Here is a 22,967-nt window from a genome sequence, read left to right as displayed (position 1 = left end):
AACCACAAACTCATTTTAGTAGAACAAGAGCCATGGGATACTTTGCTTATGCTGTTGTTTCTGACTTGTTTTGCAGACAGCAGTTATTACCTTTGACTACCTCACTTCTCTCCGGAGTGTTTCACGCGGGACAGAAGAATATGAGTCTGTCAAATCACAGGTAAAGGGCCAACAGGAGGGGGAGAGTACCATACCAAAGGCCGTTTTCAAAGCAAGCCCACCTGATTGCTCATTTTGCAGTTTTAAGGGCTGGAGAAGAAATGGATTTGACTTCCCACAGCCTGGAATGATGCATAGAGTTGGTAATTCAGCTAGTGCAGATGTGAAAACACAGATTACTTGACCGGGTTAGCAGGAATCCTTGGGTAGAAGGCAGTGGCTATAGGGAAGATCAAATGTGTGTGAGAGAGAGTTGGATTGGGAGAATGAAAAGGAAAGTTATGTGGATTCAGCTTCCTGAAGAAATGAGAAATGACTAAGCAAATTAAGGACAGCTTCTGATGGAGTTGTTTGGATGTTCCTGGGAAGTGCGATTTAAAAACAGAACCCGACGCATTATCTATTAAGGATAAAAATTATGATAGTTCTCCTGATGCCTTATGTTTCTTATCCCGAGTTGCTTCTGTTCCTGGAGCCTCTTGCTGAAGACTGAATGGTGGCAGCTTTGTTCTTTTGTTTGTTAGATTTCATGCCTGCCCTTCACCACAAGATTCCCGGGTGGGTTGCAACCATATAATCGTACAATGTTAACATTAAATAAAATTATTTAACAAAGCAACCACTATATCTCAAAAAAGGTGTGCTCACATAAATCTTAACTGTCAAGGGCCAAGGTTAGGAGGTGTGTCTTTAGCAAAACTCCAGAAGCTATATACAGTAACGGAGGTGCTTGATACACTTGCATGGAGAGGGAGTTCCATTGTTTGGATGCTGATGCAGAGAATGCCCTCTCTGGGGCCACCATCTCCCCATGTTTTTGAGTGTGTGGGAACTTCCAAGAGGGCACATTGGAATACCAGAGAGGATTTGTGGGGAGACTTTAAATATTTATTTTAAATATTTTTAAAGTCTCCTTTTGTTGTTGTTTAGTCGTGTCCGACTCTTCGTGACCCCATGGACCAGAGCACGCCAGGCATTCCTGTCTTCCACCGCCTCCCGCAGTTTGGTCAGACTCATGTTGGCGGCTTCGAGAACACTGTCCAACCACCTCGTCCTCTGTCGTCCCCTTCTCCTAGTGCCCTCCATCTTTCCCAACATCAGGGTCTTTTCCAGGGAGTCTTCTCTTCTCATGAAGTGGCCAAAGTATTGGAGCCTCAGCTTCACGATCTGTCCTTCCAGTGAGCACTCAGGGCTGATTTCCTTCAGAATGGATAGGTTTGATCTTCTAGCAGTCCATGGGACTCTCAAGAGTCTCCTCCAGCACCATAGTTCAAAAGCATCAATTCTTCGGCGATCGGCCTTTTTTATGGTCCAGCTCTCACTTCCATACATCACTACTAGGAAAACCATAGCTTTAACTATATGTACCTTTGTCAGCAAGGTGATGCCTCTGCTTTTTAAGATGCTGTCTAGGTTTGTCATTGCTTTTCTCCCAAGAAGCAGGCGTCTTTTAATTTCGTGATTGCTGTCACCATCTGCAGTGATCATGGAACCCAAGCTATTCCCCTGAGGTGGCTTTCATTCAATATAAAAATACAAACCCAAAATAACAATTCCTGAAGCCATCATACAATGCTACAAAATAAAACCGCAAGTTGAACCATGGGGAGATATCCAATGAAGTCATACTCAAGAGCCACGTTGGTGGCTCTACTCTTAATGGGTGGGGAAACTGCATCTGGCCAGTGGTTTGATCCTTTGATTAGTGGGTGGGCTCCCCACCTGACATCACAATCATGTTATGTGAGACAACACTTTGGACTTCGAAGTACAGTGCAGGGCTCTTTGCATGTCTAGGATTGTGGCAGGCGGGGGGGGGGGGTCAATGCTTTCCTCCCCTCCTGTGGACCTGATGCACAATAGTTTGGTTGATGGTGCTATTTGCCCTGGAGAAAAGCTCCCATTGATGCTAATTGGAGCTTTCTTCCTAAAGCAAATAGTAGCTTCAGAGAAGCAAATTCTATTCGGAATGTAGCAGGGGAGGAAAGTGTTAAGCCACGCCACTCGCATGCAATGATACCAATAATTATCTGTTCCCATCCTTTCTCCACGGTGGCGGCTACTTGCATTATTTAAAAAGTACACGGTAAATACAAAGATGCATTTAATGCCATCGCCAACATTGTGCCTGAGAAGGGAAAGGATGCTAAGGTGATAGACATATTTATATATTGCTGTCTAAGCAACTGGAGAGTTAAATTGGGAGCATCCCAAAAGCGTCATGAAAAAGAAAGAAATGATGGTCAGATGTATGCAGTTCCGAAGACACCAAGGGGAAGTTGGTTGGACAACTGCTGCCCATCTCGCACTGCAGAAAGAAATGGCAAATCAGTAGAAGTAGCAGAAACAGCAACTAGGGAGTTTTGCAGTAATACATGACTTGCACCCAGATTCATTGGAAACGTGACCTATGTGTGTATGTGTTTTTCTTTCTGGAGGCAGAGGGTGTGGCGCCCACGGCTCTTGCTCCAAAATCCAAATGTGCACACAGTCCTGGGAAAGCTGGTGGCCCTTGCTGTTAAGGGATGTAGATTTCTGAAAGATCTGAAGCTTCTAGATTGCAATCCTGCCATTCTGGAATCTTCCTTGGCCCTATTGCAATTGATTAGGAGTGATAATGACCTTGACACCTTTACCTACAGAAGAGTTGATTGTGGTTTCCTTCTGTGCTGCAGGCAGCTTGTGGTTTGATGGTTGCTGCCAATAGTTCCCACGAAGCTTTGACCCTTGGCCTTGTGTCTCCATGGCCTCATTAACCTCTGTCAGGCGCCGGCTGATGTTTTCTTTGGTTAATGTATGGGGGAAAGGCTCAGTTCATCTCAGCTGCATCCTTCTTACTTGGCAGCCGTGTTGCCCATGATTCAGCATTCAAGCCTTGCCAAGGTTAGTGGTTAGTTAGTGCAATGCGTTTCAAGAAGATTTTTGCCGTGCTCTCTCTGTGTGCCTCGAAGCCTGTAGCCTTGAACCCCCCCAGGCTAGACCTGGATGGATAGAAACCTGATGTCTGGCAGGCTGTTCAGTGCTCTCTGTAAAAAAATAAAAATACTTAATTGAAATCCATTTCACTCTCTGGTGGACAGTGTTCAATCAAACCTGTAATCACTATTGGACTTCCTTAAGAAGCTGAACTCTCTTTTTAACCGTAGCAGTATGGCTTCCAAGTCATGGTGAAGGAGAAACAAAAGGCTATGCAGAGTTGGAGCATTTGCTTTGTTTCACTTCCTGTGTGGAAACCTTAAACCAGCTTGCTGATTTTCTCTCTCCCCCCCCCCCCCGGTTCTGCCCTGATAATGCCACCCCCCCCCCCCCGGCTCTGCCTGCCTGTTTCTCCTTAGTGTTCCCTCAGTTTAGCAATGTTGCCCAAACCCTTCTTTTCTTTTCCTCTTGAATTGAAATAAAATAGTCCCAAGAAACTAGTTCTATGAATCTTCTAATACTGGAGTTTGGTATAGGGCTGCAGCACATCTGGGTTTTCCCAGAAACATCCGGGAATCAGGCAGCACAATGGCATCCGGGCGGATTTTCACTAAATCGGCAAAATGTGTAGAAAAACTGGCAAGTAGGGCATTTTTTTCTTCTTCCAAGAATGATTTAAAACATCAAAGAAATGCCCTTCAAATTGGGAATACAGTGGTGCCTCGCTAGACGAATTTAATTCGTTCCACGGGTCTTTTCTTATAACGAAAAATTTGTCTAGCGAATCCCATAGGAATGCATTGATTTTTTTTGGAATTTTTTTTGCCCATAGGAACGCATTAATTGAAATTCAATGCATTCCTATGGGAAACCGCGATTCGCTAGACGAATTTTTCGTAAAACGAATTCGTCTAGCGAGGCAACCTCCGCTTGAAAAATCCTTTCGTTAAGCGGAAATTTCGTTAAGCAGGGCATTCGTTAAGCGAGGCACCACTGTATGGCAACCCTAGATTTGTATGTGCTTCCTTCCAAAACTTGTTTTGTGGTACAGAATATTATTTCGGTGTGTGAGAGATGGAAATCTCTGAGTCGCCATATGAGACTTTTAACTTTTGTTGTGCTTTTAACTAGTACAGGTACACTCTGTTTTCACTTCTCACCTTGTAGCTGTTGCTTTACCCCTGGAGATGGTGTCTGCTGTGATTGTGGACAATGCCCTGTAATTAATAGTCTGTGCTGCTTAATAGAACATGCATGGATGGTAGTTGGGAGATAGGAAACCTCAGTGCCAGGCCCGGTCCCTGAGCCTGCTGGGGCCAAACAAGGACATCGTCATTAGGAAACAATTACATAGAAAGCAGATTAAGCAGGGAATGGGCTCCCCATGGGCACCTAGCAGGCTCCTATTTAGCTTCAAGGAAACATCATCAGTTCCTCTCCGTTTTCCTTTCATGTGTGAGCTGCTCTTGCTGCTAATTCTCACAGCCGGGCAGTTCCTAGCATCGCTTTATGGGCAGCAAATTGGGGGACTATTTACTTCTTTCTGTAGGGAAATGAAACCAAACCTGCTTGCTTGGATTCTCCAGAAATATTAAGCAAGCATCTTTCTCCCAGTTAACTCTTTTGGCTTCAGAACTGCTGTGTCAGGGCCATTTGGGGAGGTTAATTATCTCTTTTATTTTGGCGAGCAGAACTGGGATATTCTGTACCTCTGAGGTACTGGTGTTTTTTTTGAGCTGAAGTTATCTGAGCAATTTGTTCCGAGGTCGTGTGAGGAGCTGCAGCGGGAATTTTTTTTATGATGTCAGGAGAATGCTAGGCTGATCCTGCTGAGTTTTTTTGTCTCCTCAACTCAAACTAGGATTTGACTGCTAACAGTACAAATGTACTAAGAACTGGAGGAGACTGAACATTTGTACTGTCAGCCAGTCCCTAAAACTGGGAGCACTGCTAATACCATGGCACCTTTTAATTATTTCTTAGGCAAAACCTGAAGTTTATCTATTTATTCATTTGTATGCCGCCCATCTGACTGGGTTGCCCCAGCCACTCTGGGGCAAAGCAGGCCACAACAACCATATATGCATGTAAGAAGCACATAGAAATTTAAAATTGGATCACCAACTATGATAGAAAGATATTTTATTGATTGCCTGAATAAGCTTGGTGGCACAGAAAAGTTCCCAGCAGACATTTAAAGGTTAAAACAGAGCATCCCACAGAACTGGGCTGAGGACTCTGAAGGCTCGGTTTTGTGTCACTGTTAGATGAGCCTCACCAACTTGGGGAATGACCAATGATGTTCCTTCAGATAATTTCAGTGATTGAGCTGGAATATAAAGGTTCATTCTGTCCTAAGGTACCTTGAACGTAAGCTGTGTGGGGGCTTTGTAAATGAATACAATGTCTCCAATAACTTCAACAACCATTCCTCCATATTAAACAATAAGTTTTTCCATCTTTGTCCACACAAGAATTTCTCAGCTATGATAATTCATTAAAATAACATTCCATAGTTCTTTACCTATTATGTATTTATTAGTTTGTACCTGGTTCCGTACCTTCTGTTCCCATTTCCTGTTGTATTTGTTGTAGTTTTCCATCTTGATTTTTTTTAAAAAATAGTCCCTCCATTTACGCTTCTTCTATTCCCCTCCCCGCCAAGAAAAGTGACAGAGGTTTGATAGCTTTATCATATGAATTGACTCCAAGTTGTACGCAGAGACCTTTCACTCTCAACTCTTATCACTGCCAGCTCAGGATGTCTCTTCATATCTTCATCCATGACTCCATTCCACTCCTCCAACTTCCCAACTCTGCCATTTGGTTGTTTCATTTCTCTAGTCTAGGCACTTACATGAAGGACTTCTCCTTTTCACCAACTGTTGCCTCCAACTTTACCACCTCACCCTCCTGTTCTGGCAATCCTTCATCCCATATTGTTCTCCGAAGTCTCTGTGTCCTCTAATTCCACTTTCTATTTCATCTTCCTCTAGTCCGCTTTCATTCACCATTTCACCAATCTCAGCCCCAATCGCTTTTATTTGCTTATCAAACAATTGCTGAATGATGCCAACAGTCAATGGGATTGTCCAACAATGTATTAGTCATACCGTATGTTTTTGATCTTATTAACAATTCAGTCTCCACCTTGAGATCTCCACAATCTCCACCTCAGAGATCTCCCGTCTCCACCTTAAGATCCGCTGTGATGTAAACTTTGAAGACTTGGTTGTTGAGTATTCACCTGATTTTCTTACACTGTGCTTAGAATATGCTTGATCGTTATTGTGTGTTCATTCTGATTTGTTTGCAGAGATATTATATGATAAGGAGCATTTTTCCTGGTTTGTCTGCATGGTATTTGTATATTTCCCTGTTAATCATTTGCTCACCTCACATATTCCCTGTCACTTTCCTAACTGCAAAAAGTCTGTTGTTTAAAAGTGAATTTGTTGTGCTAGAGCAACATAGGGCTTTAAGCTCATCATTGTTATTGTTTGATAATAATGATAATAATTCCCTGACAGGGACTCAGGGCGGCTTACAGATAAAATAAGAACAGCTTGAAATATAGGGGGAAATAATTAAAAAACAATTAAATATTAATACAGTCCTACCTCGGTTTAAGTATGCTTTGGTTTGAGTACTTCAGTTTAAGTACTCCGCGGACCCGTCTGGAACGAATTAATCCACTTTCCATTACTTTCAATGGGAAAGTTCGCTTCAGGTTAAGTATGCTTCAGGTTAAGTACAGACTTCCAGAACCAATTACACTCATACTTTGGGTTAAGTACACTTCAGGTTTAGTACTCCGTGGACCCGTCCGGATCAGATTAATCCACTTTCCATTACTTTCAATGGGAAAGCTCGCTTCAGGTTAAGTACGCTTCAGGTTAAATATTCTGCGGACCGTCTGGAACGGATTAATCCACTTTCCATTACTTTCAATGGGAAAGTTCGCTTCAGGTTAAGTATGCTTCAGGTTAAGTACAGACTTCCAGAACCAATTACACTCATACTTTGGGTTAAGTACACTTCAGGTTTAGTACTCCGTGGACCCGTCCGGATCAGATTAATCCACTTTCCATTACTTTCAATGGGAAAGCTCGCTTCAGGTTAAGTACGCTTCAGGTTAAATATTCTGCGGACCGTCTGGAACGGATTAATCCACTTTCCATTACTTTCAATGGGAAAGTTCGCTTCAGGTTAAGTACGCTTCAGGTTAAGTACAGACTTCCGGAACCAATTGTGTATTTAAACCAAGGTACCACTGTACACACACATATAAAATTTATTAAAAACATACAATCACAACGAAAACAGCAAGGCACCAGCCCCTTCCTTAAAAGCAATCAGTTACCAAAACTGGCGGAAGTACAACAAGGAGCCACTCTAACTTCTCTTGGGATGGAGTTCCAAAGTCTGGGAGCAGCCGCCAAGAAAGCCCTCTCCTGCTTCCCCACCAAATGTGCGTGTGAGGGTGTCGGTATTGGAAGAAAGTCTCAAAACAGGGCAGGTTCATTTGAGGGAATATGATTTTTCAGATGGTTTCATCATCATCTTCCACAGGCATCCCAAGGCAATGTACAAAACCCACTTCAAATGCGCAAACCTAGATTTCCAATGCTGCGCTTGTATCCATTCTACAAAATGGTGACAGTCCTGGAGGTGACCATGTCTATTTGGTTACAGGGTACAGTTTCAGCTTTTTGAGAGGCTTCTTTTTTTTAAAAAAAAGGAGGGGAAATGTTCACTCTGACTTCTAGTAGGTACACTTTGGATAAAATTAAATGGTGCCTTGCTGAGCCAGCACCTTCCACTTCAGTCGGCGTTGCTCTTCATTGCCTTCCATCATGTTAGCAGAACAGTTATTTAAACCATGTCTAATTTAATTCCCAAGATAGGATTGAGCTACATGCCACTCACAAAGACGGTACTTCTCTCTGGTGTGCAGGCCTGCATTTGTTTCTATTTATTTATTTCATTTCATTTAAATAAATAAATAAAATTCTGCTTTCCCTGATGTATTCCCATATGTCACCTCCAGGTGGGGCTGTTCCTTTGTTGTTGGATCAAAGATAGGCCTAAAAGATTTATCACCTTAAAGGACTTCGGCCCTTTCCATGACAATTGAAAACAAAGCAAAACTGGTTTTCCATCATTGGGGCTCTTTTCATGTTTGTCCCAGTTCACTGCCAGCGCTGTGATATCTCCTTCTCTTGTACTGGATTGTGAAGTGGCAGTGGTGGGGATATATCTTTGCTGTGGTGACAGGCTATACTTGAGTTTTCCTCTCTTGTTTTTAATCTGGAGAGTTTTGGGGACACATGACTTTCAAAGAGGTGTACAAAAATTAATAGCCAACAACAATGCCATATAGTTTTCTATTCAATAAAGATTTCAATGATAATGAGCGCCATGTGTACATTAAAAGAGGTGCGAAGGCATATTTGCAATTTGCCAGTCAGGAGAGCATCAGTTAATCATCTGCCCTATTAATTCTAGTTTCCTCTATTTCCCTCCCAATGGAGAACTTTCCATTGCAGGGTGACTCTGGGAAAGTGGTTTTGCCTTGCCTTGCCTTGAAATCTACCCAAAATGCAAACTGCTCTTTTGCAAAAGGAAGCCATTCGAATGAAGGCCCCAGATGTACCCAAGTCTATAGTTTGATACTACTCTCCCAAATAATAGGGTCTTTGCCCAATAAATGCAGAGATATTACTCATTTGTATTATAGGATCCAGATTATTGCCCCCACTCCCACTCAACACCATTTGTGAGATACCAGCACTCAAACCGTGGTATGCTGTCGCTAGAAAAACGTGATTCCGCTCCCAAGCCAGTTAAGGCTATATTAAGCCCAGGTTGCACATAATGGTAAAGTGACCACAGTAATACAAAGTCCAAACAAGCAATGCCTGACCATTCATGAGCAGTGCACCCTCCCCGCCATCTCCCGCTTTTGTGCCAAGAGGAAACAAATCACAGTGCTGGCTGCGAACCAGAACCCATGGTTTGTTTCTCTCCAAGCAAACCATGACAAGTAAACCAACAACAAAGCTTGGCTTCCACCAGTGCTAACCCAGTGCTGTGGTTTGTTGCCTCCCTGCACAGGAAAAGCTGAGGTGGGCACAGTATGAGCGGCACTCACCAGTGTGCTGCTCATTCCCAGTAAACCATGGTTTGTTTGGACTATGTTAACAAGCGAATTATGCATTACCACTCAAAGGCAGGGGTACAGATCCATTTCTGTACTGTTGGACGCCTATGCACAGCAGGCTTCTGCTCAGCTTCCCTCTGTGGTTGTGTACTCCCCTTCTGCTGTGCTGAAGGGGACAAATGGTTATTGAAAGGGTTGTGTGTGTGTGTATGTGTATGTGTGTGCATGTGTGCGTACAGCAGCACAGTGTTTTTAGCTGTCTGAGTACCAAATGGATTTTTCAGGCCAGAGGAAACATATCAGATTGCAAAGCAAAGGTCACTGTGCTCTTGTTAGGTGACATTGTACGGATTGTTGTGATATCTGGACCTCTTGTAGGAGAAGTCGTCCTAGATTCTGAACATCACTTGGGGAGGAGTGAAAGAAGAAAACAATTCTTAACCCAAAGGGATGGCTCCTAGTGTGTGTGTTTTTAAAGGCAGTGCAATTTACCACTGTAGTCACAGTGACTCTAACTTCTTTAACTGTCCGTATGGTTTCTGATAGAAATCTTCATTTCCAAATAACTACCATAACTTTGCTTGGAAAAATAAAACTTGGCAAAAATGAGCAGCTCAGGGCAGTGCTCATGCAGCAGTTAGTGTGGCAAGATACAACATAGGACAGGGCTCCTAGGCCTCTAATAGTTGTGTAGAACTGGGAATTTCAGCATGTGTAGACTTCATGCCATGCCATGCCTGCTGAAATTCCCTCTTCTCCACAGCTGTTACAAGTGTAGGATCCTTGTAGCCATTTGTATTGGGCCACCATAGCAGCTGATAAGGGTGTCCATTCAAACATGGGGATGTGCCATAGCTCATATGCTGTTTGCCAATGCCTTGAACTATAACTCAGTACCTGGGGTCCTTTAGACGTGGTACAAAACCAGCCAGACTAAGTTTCTAAGAAAGCAAAAGTGATAAGTTGTTCTATTTATTATTAGCTATAAAAAAGTAATATAAGTTCTCCATCTGTAAACAAAAGTCACTTGCTTTGTAGCCTTGCTTTGAGGAAAGACGAAGGAAGGCTTGTATTTTTTAATTTAAAAATTTCAGTATGCTAAAGTGAAGATCACCGTTCCATTTTGAGATATTTGCACATGCTCAGTGAGTTGTTGGGTCAGGAAAGCACTGATAAATTTATATACGGGCTATGAGAGAATAAGAGGAACAGACTAAATTGTTTTCCCCTGGTATGCTTAAAGGTAAAGGTAAAGGGAACCCTGACCATTAGGTCCAGTTGTGACCGACTCTGGGGTTGTGGCGCTCATCTCGCGTTATTGGCCGAGGGAGCCAGCGTACAACTTCCAGTCATGTGGCCAGCATGACAAAGCCATTTCTGGTGAATCAGAGCAGCACACGGAAACACCGTTTACCTTCCTGCTGTATTTATCTACTTGCACTTTGAAGTGCTTTAAAAACTGCTAGGTTGGCAGGAGCTGGGACCGAGCAACGGGAGCTCACCCTGTCGCGGGGATTCGAACCTCCGACCTTCTGATTGGCAAGCCCTAGGCTCTGTGGTTTAACCCACAGTGCCACCCGCATCCCCCCTGGTATGCTTACCATATAGAAAAGATGTTGGACTGCTGGTATTAGACCTGTTGCAGCAAGTTAGCCACTGGATCATGTTCATGTAAAGGGTTTTTTGCAAGGATTGAATAGCAGACTTAGCATAAATTCTGTGGGCTTCTTCTGCTAAACCAGTGACCTTATCAAAATCTCCCTAAAGTGTATCAGATGAAGGAAGGTGCTTCAGGCTAACACACAATTAGCTTACCTGTCAAGCCAACGTCTTCATTTTACCCTGCTTCGTCAGTGCCAAGGGGATAACTGAAATTGGTATTGGCTTATAGATGCTTCTCCAAATTAGGGAAGGATCTTAAGGGTGATTCGCACAACTGTTGGGCGGATTCATATGTTTGCTGCTTTGAAGCCCTTCTGGTGGAAAGGCTTGACAGAGTAAGATAAATAAATAAATTTTAAAATCGGAGGCCCACTCCTTGCCTGTTGCCAGCTGCTTGTGTGCAGCTGCTGCCACATGCAGGATTAAGCTTTGCGTGTGTTACTGCAAAGACTGGGAAACTCAGTTTTGAAGCCTTGTGCAAAAGGCTTAGCTTCATACTTGGCAGCAGTTGTGTGTGGTTGGCTGACAACTGGCGGTGAGCTGACATGGGCAGCTTTTGGAGTGGCTACCCTTCATGGTTGTGTGAATCAGCCTTCAAGGGTCCACCTAAATCAGGCATAGGCAAACTCGGCCCTCCAGATGTTATGGGACTACAACTCCCATCATCCCTAGCTAACAGGACCAGTGGTCAGGGATGATGGGAGTTGTAGTCCCAAAACATTTGGAGGGCCGAGTTTGCCTATGCCTAACCTAAATGCTACTGGAAGGAAATTTTTTAATTTTGTTTCGACTAAATGTTGGCAGTTAATCTAAAACCTGCTTAGATGAAAGGTCCACCCTAACCCCCCCCCCCGAGCTGCAGCAGCTGCTGATTTAATTTGGAAACAATAAAATGGAGCTCTGTGTCTTTAGCCTTTGCCTGAATAATTGAATTGTCCGGGTGATTGACCCAGTAAGATGGGCAAGAATGAGTGTGTTTGCTTCTGTAAATCTAGGCAATCATCTTTGAACAAGGCTATACAGTATTGAGCTATACTTGGGAGCATCCCAAAGTCTGGAAATGGTTACAGGATCATAGCTGCAGCATATACAGTACTCTTGAAGGGCACGTATGCTAAAAGAGTGGGTAGGTGAGCTAGGCAGTGTCAAAAAAATCCTTAAACTGACATTTCCCACTTTCTTCTTCTTCTTCTTCTTCTTCTTCTTCTTCTTCTTCTTCTTCTTCTTCTTCTTCTTCTTCTTCTTCTTCTTCGATCACTTGTAGCCGAGTAAGATTGTCTTAGATTGTCTTTCATGAACACAGTCCTAACAGTGAGTCCGTAAGTGACTGTTCTCCAATTGGAGCGCTCGCAGGCCAGTGTTCTCTAGTTGTCAGTGTTTATACTACATTTTTAAAGATTTGCCTTGAGAGAGTCTTTAGACCTCTATTGTTGACCACCAGCATTACGCTTTTCATGCATTATATAGCAAACGTGTTTAAAGCCAAAGCTAGATATAGCCCTGTGTCTGCATAGAGCAGGGATGGGGGGGGGCGCTTTTTCAGCCTGAGAGCTCATCCCCTCATCTTCTGGAGGCCGTGTGCCATTGGTGGACAAAGCTAGAGGTAAAAATGGGTGAAGCAATGGATGTGACCCTAAACTTTGTGCAGTAAGGCTACATCCCATCCATGCAAATGCCACAGGTTTCTACACCCATACGCTCATTTTGCCTCCTAGGCAAACAGGAAACAGTTGTTGAGGGAGTACACGGAGCATGTCCAGTGAGGAATGTGGTCTGGCATACAGGTGTAGCTTGAGGAAAGTCCCAGGGGTGGGATAGAGAGGCACGAAGGGCCACATTTAACCCTCAACCCTCAGGGCTAAGGCTTCTTGCATTGGTGTAGATGGATAACTTAATATATTGCATACACTGATGACAACCGAAAGCAGCTGTTGTTGTTGTTGTTGTTGTTGTTGTTGTTGTTGTTGTTGTTGTGTTGTTAAAAAACAGAGTCCAGGACAAACTGGGATCTTTACTTTAAAATAATTATGTGAGAGCAGTGTTTTTTTATCGGCTCCTTACAATTCATTCGGCTTCAGACAGCAGTTGCTGTTTCTTCATCGCACGCCAGAAGGAGAGTGAATCTGTTCCCTGTTTGGGGGAAAGTTGAAATGGTGATAACATGCTCATAATGAAGACCAGAATGGCTGTAGTCTCCTCTTTGTGTCACTGCAGATTTTTTTTTTTAAAAAGTGTGGAGCTAGCAACTCACAGGAGAGGCTTTGGGAAGTCTGCCGCTATATTCCGCAAGAGTTACAGTAAATCTTCCAAACGGTTGCCAAAGCAGCCCTGCAAAGTTACATTATATTTCAGTATGTACCCTTAGCTTTGTTTGCCGAGTTCTGGGAGGCTTTGCACAATACAGATGGTCAAGCTATGGCGTGGCTTCAGCGGCAGTCATTTGCAAAATCCATGTATGATGATTTGTGGGATTTTAAATAAATCCAAACCCACAACCTCGCCTTATAGCAAGTGTGTTGCCCCCCCCCCCCCGGTGTGTGTTTCATCTTATCTATCCCACCTTAACTTACTTCAGATTGAATCATTGTGGAACATTTGTGCAATTAACGGATGTTTCTTAAATATATAAATAAACTGTTGACTTGCTTGTAAATTGTGGGACATATGTGTAGTTAATTAAAGAAGACGAGAGGCATAGATAGGGCCACTACTGCACCAACCTGCCCCCTCCTGCCATTCCCCAGTGACAGATGCCCCCCTCCCCCCTAAACCTGGATTGCTTTAAAAAAATGTTTATATTCGGTTGGAAAATGTCGTTTCAATCACAACATGCCCCGTAATTAATTGCATAGCAATTCCAGCGTGCAGCTCTGTCACCCATGATAGGGACAGGGGAATGGGGGAAGGTGTTGATATTTTTTGTTGATGGTTGAACATTTGTTTTCCTCATCATTTTGACATCAGAGGTAATTGCCACCCCTGAAATATTTTTCTTGCCGCTATTACAAGGGAACTGTTAGGGACAAATTAATTATGAAGTCTCTTGCTATGGCAGATGAATAGGCCGATGGAAGAGATTTCTTCCTGTCTTCTGCAACTTTTGGCTGGCAGGGTGTTGGGCATTTATGTACTAAAAACATCAGACTTTTCTCAGACACATGATATAAAGCATGTTATCTATATACAGCAGCAAACTAGCATATCAGTTTATTGCCGAGGGCAAATGGAGGAATTAAGAATAAAAATCATAATGGACCCAACCTGACAGTAAACAGAACCTTCCCACTGCAAGCCAATTCCGTTCTTTTTAAAAGCGCTTCTGTCTACCAGGTTCTTTTTTTCAGAAAGGGCTTCTATAAGGCACCACCGTTGTGCATGGTGCTTTACAGAGTACAAAGGGATTGATCCCTGCCCTGAGGGGCTTACAAACCAAAATTTGAAATGGGGAGGGAGGGAACTGGAGCCATGGTGCTAAACTAGGGAAGAATATGCAGGCATTCCTGTTAGCTGTACAGTGGTACCTCTACTTACGAATAACTCTACTTACGAAGGTTTCTACTTACGAATGGAGCTCCGTCCGCCATCTTGGATGCGGTTTAGATAGGATTTTTTCTACTTACGAATTTTTTCTCCCAATGCATTCCTATGGGATTCGACTTACAATTTTTTTCTACTTACAAATGTGCGTTTGGAACGCATTAAATTCGTAAGTAGAGGTACCACTGTACTTAGGCTTAATTTGGAGAGGGGAGATGAGTTAAAGGACCACTTTTTTTCAAGAATAGGGTTGATCTTCTCAAAATGTTCCTGCTTCATGTTCAAATTCAGTAAGGAAGGCTCTGTCAAGAGAGGAGGTAGATTATGTGATGGAGAAGACAGATACTTTCTGTACCACCAAGGCCTTCCTGATCAGATATTGCCCACACAGTTCTTAAAGGTCCCCCCCCCCCGCCCATATTTACAAGAGTTAGAAACCTGCCCTGTTGAAGGAAAACATTATTTAGGCTTCCATGGCAACTGCCAGATTCGGAATCAGGTGCCGCCATGGAGACCAGGCTAGCGTATTTGGTAATATTTCAGGTACAGATCAGACTGTGACTTATAAATGGTATTGAGAAGCAAATTGGCTATTAGCACCAGTTTTGCTATTATTGTTAAATGGAATAGGTTACATCCCCCCCAATTGCTAGGTCTTTAATGCAGACAAGTGGGTAGCTGCAACATGAGCCAGGGCATAGTTAAGCTGCTATTCTCCATGCCAGCTTCCCCTAACCTGGTGCCATTTGGGTGTTTTGCACTAGAAATCGCATCCGCCTCAGCCAGTGCACCCAGTGGGAATTGTAGTCCAAAACACCTGGGGGGGCATTGGGATTGAGGAAGGCCACTCCGTGTCAACACTTGACATAATTACATTTTACCCCATTAACCTGATACCTAACCATAGAAGCAAACTTGGAATATACAGTCTTATTTTTAATTAACCCACGGTAGAACTTATGTATGCTTAAACAGCAGAAGCACGATTGGGTTAGCAATTAAGGATTTGATAGCTTATTGATTGCTAAAGGAAAGAAACCCTAATAAGCTTTAGTAAACATGCAGATTAGTCTGGCAATCTGCCTTTTCACTGATGCAGCAAGCATAGCAGAACAGAGACAGGCTTTGGATGTGGCCAAACCCTTGGCCAAGCAGGGTATTAAAGGTAAAGATAAAGGGACCCCTGACCATTAGGTCCAGCCATAACCAACTCTGGGGTTGCGGCGCTCATCTCGTGTTATTGGCCGAGGGAGCCGGTGTACAGCTTCCAGGTCATGTGGCCAGCATGACAAAGCCGCTTCTGGCGAACCAGAACAGCGCACGGAAATGCCGTTTACCTTCCCCGCTGTAGCGGCACCTATTTATCTACTTGCACTTTGATGTGCTTTTGAACTGCTAGGTTGGCAGGAGCTGGGACCGAGCAACGGGAGCTTACCCCATCGCAGGGATTCGAACTGCCAACCTTCTGATCGGCAAGCCCTAGGCTCTATGGTTTAACCCACAGTGCCACCCGCGTCCCTTCATTTGGTTAAGATGAATAGAATTAAACCCACTGAATAATTTTCCAGTACTGTTGCTAAAGATGTGCCATCTTGAACCTTTGTATCCTACAATATATGGGGAAAATCTCCTTCATTTCCTTCCCCTCAACATACTTGACTTTTTACCATAAGTGGAGCTTCAGGTCAAAGCAGAAGCCCTTTAAAGGAAGTCAGTTTTCTCACATGCTGAAAAGAAGTCATGTAGAGTCTTTAAAAATACCCAGATGTCCAAGAGTTATTCAGAGTTCTAGGTAAAGCCAGTTTTTTTGGTGATTAGACATCTGTGTTCATTGATGCACCACAATCCATCCCATTTCTCCCTCTTACTTCATTAGCATATTAAATGCCACCAAAATACTGACAAATCTGAGGACATTCAAAGGAGAGCAACATAAAATGATCAGGCAGCTGGAGGGATTGATCAGTAGAAAATGGAGTTTAAAACATGGAGGGGAGTAGGACAGGGGCGGCTAACCTGCGCCTAGCGATTTGTCAGTTACAGTTTTTCTCAGTTTTTCATTTTTTTCCCAATCTTAAGGTCAGTTCCTTACATTGACTTGTTGTTATTATTATTATTATTATTATTATTATTATTATTATTATTATTATATTTATACCCCGCCCATCTGGCTGGGTTTTCCCCGCCACTCTGGGCGGCTTCCAACATGTAACAAAATACATTAAAATATCACAGATTAAAAACTTCCCTAAACAGGGCTGTCTTTAGGTGTTTTCTAAATGTCAGGTAGTTTTTTTATCTCCTTGACCTCCGATGGAAGGGCGTTCCGCAGGGCGGGCGCCACTTGTGATTTTGTTAAAAGCCCACATGAATATTCACCTTTATTTTAGTGTGAATTTCTCCTACTAGACACATTTTTGCCCTGTGTGCACATTCCCCCCCCTCCAAAGTAATTTCCTTTCATATAATATATGCATTTTAACACACCCTTTTGGTATACATTACATGGTTGGAGAGTTGCATTGCAAAATTCAGAGAAGTATGAACTTCAAAGGATTTCTGTGTTTCACAGTTCGCTCATTGTTTCCGATAGCGCAAATTAAGTTGGCATGCCTTTAAATGTGAACCAGACTGCATGTCTTTTTCCTACCTGCAACCCTCCAGATATTGCTGGCCTCTCAAGTCCCGTCAGCCCGAACCTGCATCGCCAGTAGCAAGGGATGATGGGCTTTGTAATCAAACAATGTATGAGGAGCCACAGGTTACCCCCCCCCCAACCCCGGTGTAGGTCTTGTTTAACGCTGCGTGTGTGTATTTTATTAAAGCTAGTGAACTTACGAATGCAAAGCAGGATCAGGGCAATGCTGTTCTCAGCTTTCTGTCGAAGGGTCAGAGCTTGAACTCCTTGCCTGATTTTTACTGAGGCCCAACTCCCACTGACTGACTGAATTTGCACGCAAGTAGGGTCTGTTGTGTTTGTTTCTGAATGAGCAGCCGCCTTAAGGAAAGTAAAAAGCCATTGAGGTGAAGGTAGTTGGTGAGGTTGTTTCTATGCGTTTTCATGAAAAAGGATTGTGCCAGCAGTTCTCTGCAAAATCTCTGAAGAAGCAAAAGGTCGCCTTCAGCCTCAGTATTTTGTGCGTACTGGAAATTTAGGTATGCACAAGTAAGTGGATTAAAGTGTGCTGTCGCCCTCGTAACAAATCCACTTAAACAAAACAGCAACATACATTTTTGCAGTTAGGAAAGTGATGAGGAGATGCACTGAAAAGTGTGGAATGAATCTGCAGTTTGCATTTTTTCTTGCATGTGATAAACCTGACTTAGTTGGGTGCCCAGTTTTAGGAATTGCTTTTGCTAGTGTTCTTGGTTTTGCGCGTTCCTTATTCCTCGTTTTCATGGCCATGATTTAAAGGGAACTGTGTCTAATGTCTTATTGTTCACAACTGCCTTGAACTGAAAGCTACAATCACACAGGATCCAGTTGCCTGAATGCGTTGTCTGGTTTTGCTGTGGCTCTTCTGCCTTTCCATATCATCTGTGATGTACACTTGTTCACATTTTAATTTGGCAAAGCAGCACGCACACATTCAAATAAAAAGTTTCCACAGCCATGAGGCGGTTGGCGAACCAAACACTGTCCTTTGGACACTTCATTGCTAGACTCGTCAATCAGCAATATTGGATTCCTTCCTAATATGATGTAATGTCATCCCATTTTTGGAAAACCATTTTGGTTCATGGGTTGCCCTTAATTGGAGAGATTGTGCAAATGACCCTCTGTTCTGTCCTCTAACCTTTCAGCGCCATTAATTTTAGCTGAGCTTGGACCAGTTGGTGGTTTCATGACGACAGGTCCTCTGTCTAGAGAACAGGGGAGGTCAAATGTTCCCACCCTTTATGCCTTTCTGAGAGGAGGACGGCAATAAAGATAATAGGCTTTGAAGGCAAGTCCCAGGTATGCCAGCTGAAGTATGGTAGGTAGGCTAAGCTTTGGAAGATTCAGGGTTGCCAGAGGTCAGAATATTTCAAAAGAGAGGGAGAGAACAAATGTTCTCAATTGCCAATGCAGGCAAGACCTGGGAAGTATCTGCTGGTGAATTTGCAGGAGCCTGGTGCATCAAAATATGTGCGTTCTGCTTTCACAGGCCACTCTTCCCACCAGGGATCTACAGACAGGGGGCAGTGGCAGCGCTGTTTGTTCCTTTCTTTGCACGCTGAACACTTAGGTCACATCTACATCATATGTTTAAAGCACATGGCTCCCTGCAAGGAACTGTAGTTTACCCACCACAGAGCTCTGAGCACCCTTAAACTACAGTTCCCACAATGCTTTGTGTGTGTGGGGGAGCCATGTTCATTAAATGTGCTTGAAACATTTGGTATGGATGGGATCTAGACTGGAATGCAGGTGAGCTGCAGTGGGATTTAGAAGGTGGTGGTTTTTTAATTCAGAAGCTTTTCAATCAGCTTCCCATGTGGTGGCCATTATGTAAAAAAATGTGGTTCACAAGACAATCACATTGCAAGAATGATTGAGGGCTGAGCCAGATGTGATGTAGAGAGAAGAGATCCATGATTAGGATTTCTTGCAGTTTTTGTTTTGCTAATTAGCAGTGCCACTTTGATGGCAGGAGACGTGTGTCTTTGGGAGAGGGTGCTCAAGTCTTCTCTCCTGTGCCCTTTCTGCAATGTATGTCTCTCACATACATTATCTGAAGAAGTGTGCATGCACACGAAAGCTCATACCAAAATAAAAACTTAGTTGGTCTTTAAGGTGCTACTGAAGGAATTTTTTTATTTTACTTCGATCCAGACCAACACGGCTACCTACCTGTAAACAAATCTCACACTCTTGAAATGCTGTTACTTCCGCAGGAGAAAACAAAGAGAGGAAGAGCATTGTCAACCTCCTGCATCATATCTGACCTGACCCTAGTAGAAGGGAAATGATGTTATACAAATTCAGTTTTAGAGACACAACAGAGACCATAATTCTAAACAAATGCATTTTATAAATGAGAAGTTTTACTTGCTGGTTTCTCTGCATAGGAAAAAGGAACTGTTCAAGACCAGGATTTAATCCAAACTCTCTAAGCCGAAATCTAGAGTTCTAGTGCAGAGGTGCCTATCCTGTTGCTGCCAAGATGTTGCTGGGCTCCAATGCCTTTCATACTTGACTTTGGCCATGCTGCCTGGGAGCTGATGGGAGATGAAGCCCAACATGATCTGGACAGCCACAGGCCAGTCATCCCTGTTCTGAAGACTGGGCTACACTGATAGATGCAGAGAGGTTAGGTAGGCTGAAGTCACATGACTTCCCCAAGGAATCCTTGGAAATGTGGTTTGTCAAGGGTTCTGGGAATCATATCTCTGTGAAGAGGTAAACCATAATTCCCAGGATTCTATGAGGGAAGCCACGTGCCCTGAATATGTAGAAGTGACCTTTAGCTTGGGTAACTCTGGAATTGGACTACAATCTCTGTCTCTACCCAGTCCGTGTGTTTGAGAAATGGGCAGGAGCAGCTCAAGAGCACAGTGGTGGGCCATGACTTGGTGTCCTGCTTTGCTCTTGAGCAGTTCCCATTTGTTTCCCCGAGTCTTGCGCTGGTGAACTGCCCAGTGTGTTATGTTCTTGGGTATGATTTTTATTTTTTAAAAAATTAGGCCTGGCTTCCAAGATTTTCTAAAGAGGCCTTGTAAGAAGGGTTCCATTGTTGCTTCATTGGGATGTAGATGGGGAACAGCTGCTCCCCATACACATTTCGCTCCTCCCCCTTAACAACCCCTATTGATAACTAATCGCAGCCCAGACGCTTCTATTAGCTATTTACCCCAAATCGACTTGGCTAATGAAAATGTTTCTAATTAATACGAGGCAGATTAAAACTCATTACAGCAAGGTCGTTGGTAATGAGAGATAATCAGAGCGCAAATGACCGAGCTTGGAGCAAAATGAAGATGGAGCGCGAGCCAGGAAATCGGCACCAGCTGTGTGTACCTCCAGCAGCAAGGGAGGAAGGGAACAGGGCAAGGGGGCCGGAGGATTCGTGCAAGCATTGCTGCAGGCTCGGATCATGGCCCATTTGGGTTAGGCATGTGCCTAAGGTGCTGTGGCTGTGGGAGTGCAAAGGTTTCCAATAGCAGTGGTGACTTTGGAGAGTCAGGATGGGCTTTTCTCTCTCTCACACACCCCACCTGAAGGTGACCCGAAGTCCCTCTTAAAAGGCCTTCTTTCTAAGTGAATGGGGGATGACCACTGCAGGAGTTCCATTGCTACATTTCCCCCATCTGAGGTTGGCTTTAAGAGCAAAGAAAAGGATTGCTAGAGTGAAACGGCTATGAGTTAGCTGTGCAACCTTTTTCCTACATGAAGCTAAATCTCAATATAAAACCCCCAAAACAAAACAAAATCCATGAGCAGTTTGAAGACAATGCTAAAATTTATTTTGTCACCATCAAGTATTTTGCTGTGGAGTAACTTCCATAGACATGACAGTTTTTTCAATATGAATAGGAACACTTTTTTACAGACATGGTGATGTATGAGGTTTTCTACGGGGAGCTTATTTTGTGTAGGAAAAAGAAATCACATTTAAAGCAATTCTTGGGACACATTTATACTACAGAGAAACTTGTCTTATAGTCATTACCGTGTTTCTCACATTATAAAACACCCCTACAAAATAAGGCATGGCAGGATTTTTCTGAGGTGGCAAAATATAAGGCATACCTCGAAAATAAGCCATACCGCAGGTCTGTGGCAAAGAAGAGGAAAAGGAAGGGGGCTGCTCGGAACCGGCTGCTGCTGCTGCGTTAACCCCTGGGACCCGGCTGCAGGCTTTGCACGCGCCGCGCGAAGCCCCGGGACCCGGCTGTAGCCTTTGCGCGCGCCGCGCGAAGCCCCGGGACCCGGCTGTAGCCTTTGCGCGCACTGCGCGAAGCCCCGGGACCCGGATGCAGCCTTTGCGCGTGCCGCGCGAAGCCCCGGGACCCGGATGCAGCCTTTGCGCGCGCCGCGCCAAGCCCCGCTCGCAGACAGGCAGGCGTGCGAATGAACGAGGGAGGTGTGGAAATGGCCAGGAGAGGTTTCCCACCCACCCCTCCTCCTCCCTCGGCCTTCACATACGATAGCTGGGTAGCCAGTCACCGGCTCTAACTACGGTATGGACTTTTTACCTCAGGCGGGGAAATGGGATGGGGGTCGGTTGGCGGCGAGGGAGGGGCGGAAGGAATCTGAGGGGTTGCATGCTGACGCGCATTTTGTCGCCGCCGCGCAAAGCGGGCTGAGGATGCGCGCCCGGCTGAGGCGCAGGCATGGGGGGGGGAGAGCAGCAAACCTTTCCTCAGGCAATCCGAAATAGACTCCCTTGCCTGCCTGCCTGACTCAATCAACTCAGCAAAACCACCTCCGCTCCCCAGCTCACTGCCCGGTGTGGGAGCGAGAGGACACACACTCGCAACAGGACACGCAAAATGCGATAGCAGGGGGAGCTACTGCACTACCCATGTACCGTAATAAAAATAAGACATCCCTTGAAAATAAGCCATGGTGTGTTTTTTGAAGAAAAAATAAATATAAGACATGTCTTATAATATGAGAAACACGGTACCTTTCCACAGAGAACTGTGGCTGTACATTATTTGGGGATCTAGGGATTTCTGACAGAATCTGCAGTGTCCTTGCCAAACTACAGTTCCCAAGATCATTTGAGGGAAGCCATTACAGTTAAATTGGTGTAAAGCCAATATAAACTTGAAGCTCATATGACACTAGGCACAAGATTCTTGCACAATCTTAGACCAGTAGTGCAGAAATGTATAGCCCCATCTCCTATTTTGAGACAGAAGCCTTTGTATTTATACTCCTTGAGAAGGTTAGCCAACCCATATAATCACAATTACATTGTGCTTCATAGAATCATAGAATTGTAGAGTTGGAAGGTACCATGGTCATCTAGTCCAACCCCCTGCAATTCAGGAATCTTTTGGACTAATGGGGTACTTGAATCCATGACCCTGAAATTAAGAGTTTCGTGTTCTACCAACTGAGTTATCCCACAGGCTCAAAGATGTGCTCTGCCAACACATAAGTGCCAACTTCAGTGCCATGCCAGAGGTGCTTATAGTAGGGTTGCTGAGTCGAAAAACTTTGAACAATGAAGGTGGGGTGTTTTGTTTTTTTTGGCTATTTTTAAGGAAATTTACCAAAAATTCAACACTTCCGTCATGAGTTGCCATATGCCTGGGTTTTCCCGGACAATTTTACTGATTTTCGTAAATTCTGTCCGGACGCTATTTCCGATGGACAGATCCCAGATATGTCCGGGAAATCCCGGATGTATGGCAGCCTTAGCTTATGGGGCAAAAAGGTGTAAACTTATTTGACTTTTTCGGGTTTTATTTTGTGTGCATACTTGTGTGCACAACCACAACCACACATCCCTTAAAAAGCAGTGGCTCCTTCAGTGATGTAATTTACTTCTTTTAAACCAAACATTTATCTTTAAAAATACAATTTGTGGGGGAA

At 43.9% G+C, this 22,967-nt stretch overlaps 1 protein-coding gene across 3 annotated transcripts in view; it reads left to right on the top strand.

Annotated features, from left to right (window-relative positions):
• Window positions 1–22,967, top strand: part of ADCK1 (aarF domain containing kinase 1) — a 102,755-nt gene that overhangs the window by 5,759 nt on the left and 74,029 nt on the right. For all 3 annotated transcript variants that reach the window (XM_035107924.2, XM_035107919.2, XM_035107923.2), the window contains exon 3: window positions 77–160. In XM_035107924.2, coding sequence (XP_034963815.2) covers window positions 77–160 — 84 coding nt within the window. The remainder of the gene's footprint in view (window positions 1–76; window positions 161–22,967) is intronic.

This window comes from Zootoca vivipara, chromosome 1 (genome assembly GCF_963506605.1).
Source record: "Zootoca vivipara chromosome 1, rZooViv1.1, whole genome shotgun sequence".
NCBI lineage: Eukaryota > Metazoa > Chordata > Lepidosauria > Squamata > Lacertidae > Zootoca > Zootoca vivipara.
Note: the sequence above shows the minus strand (reverse complement) of the source record. Positions and strands in the feature narration are given on the sequence as shown.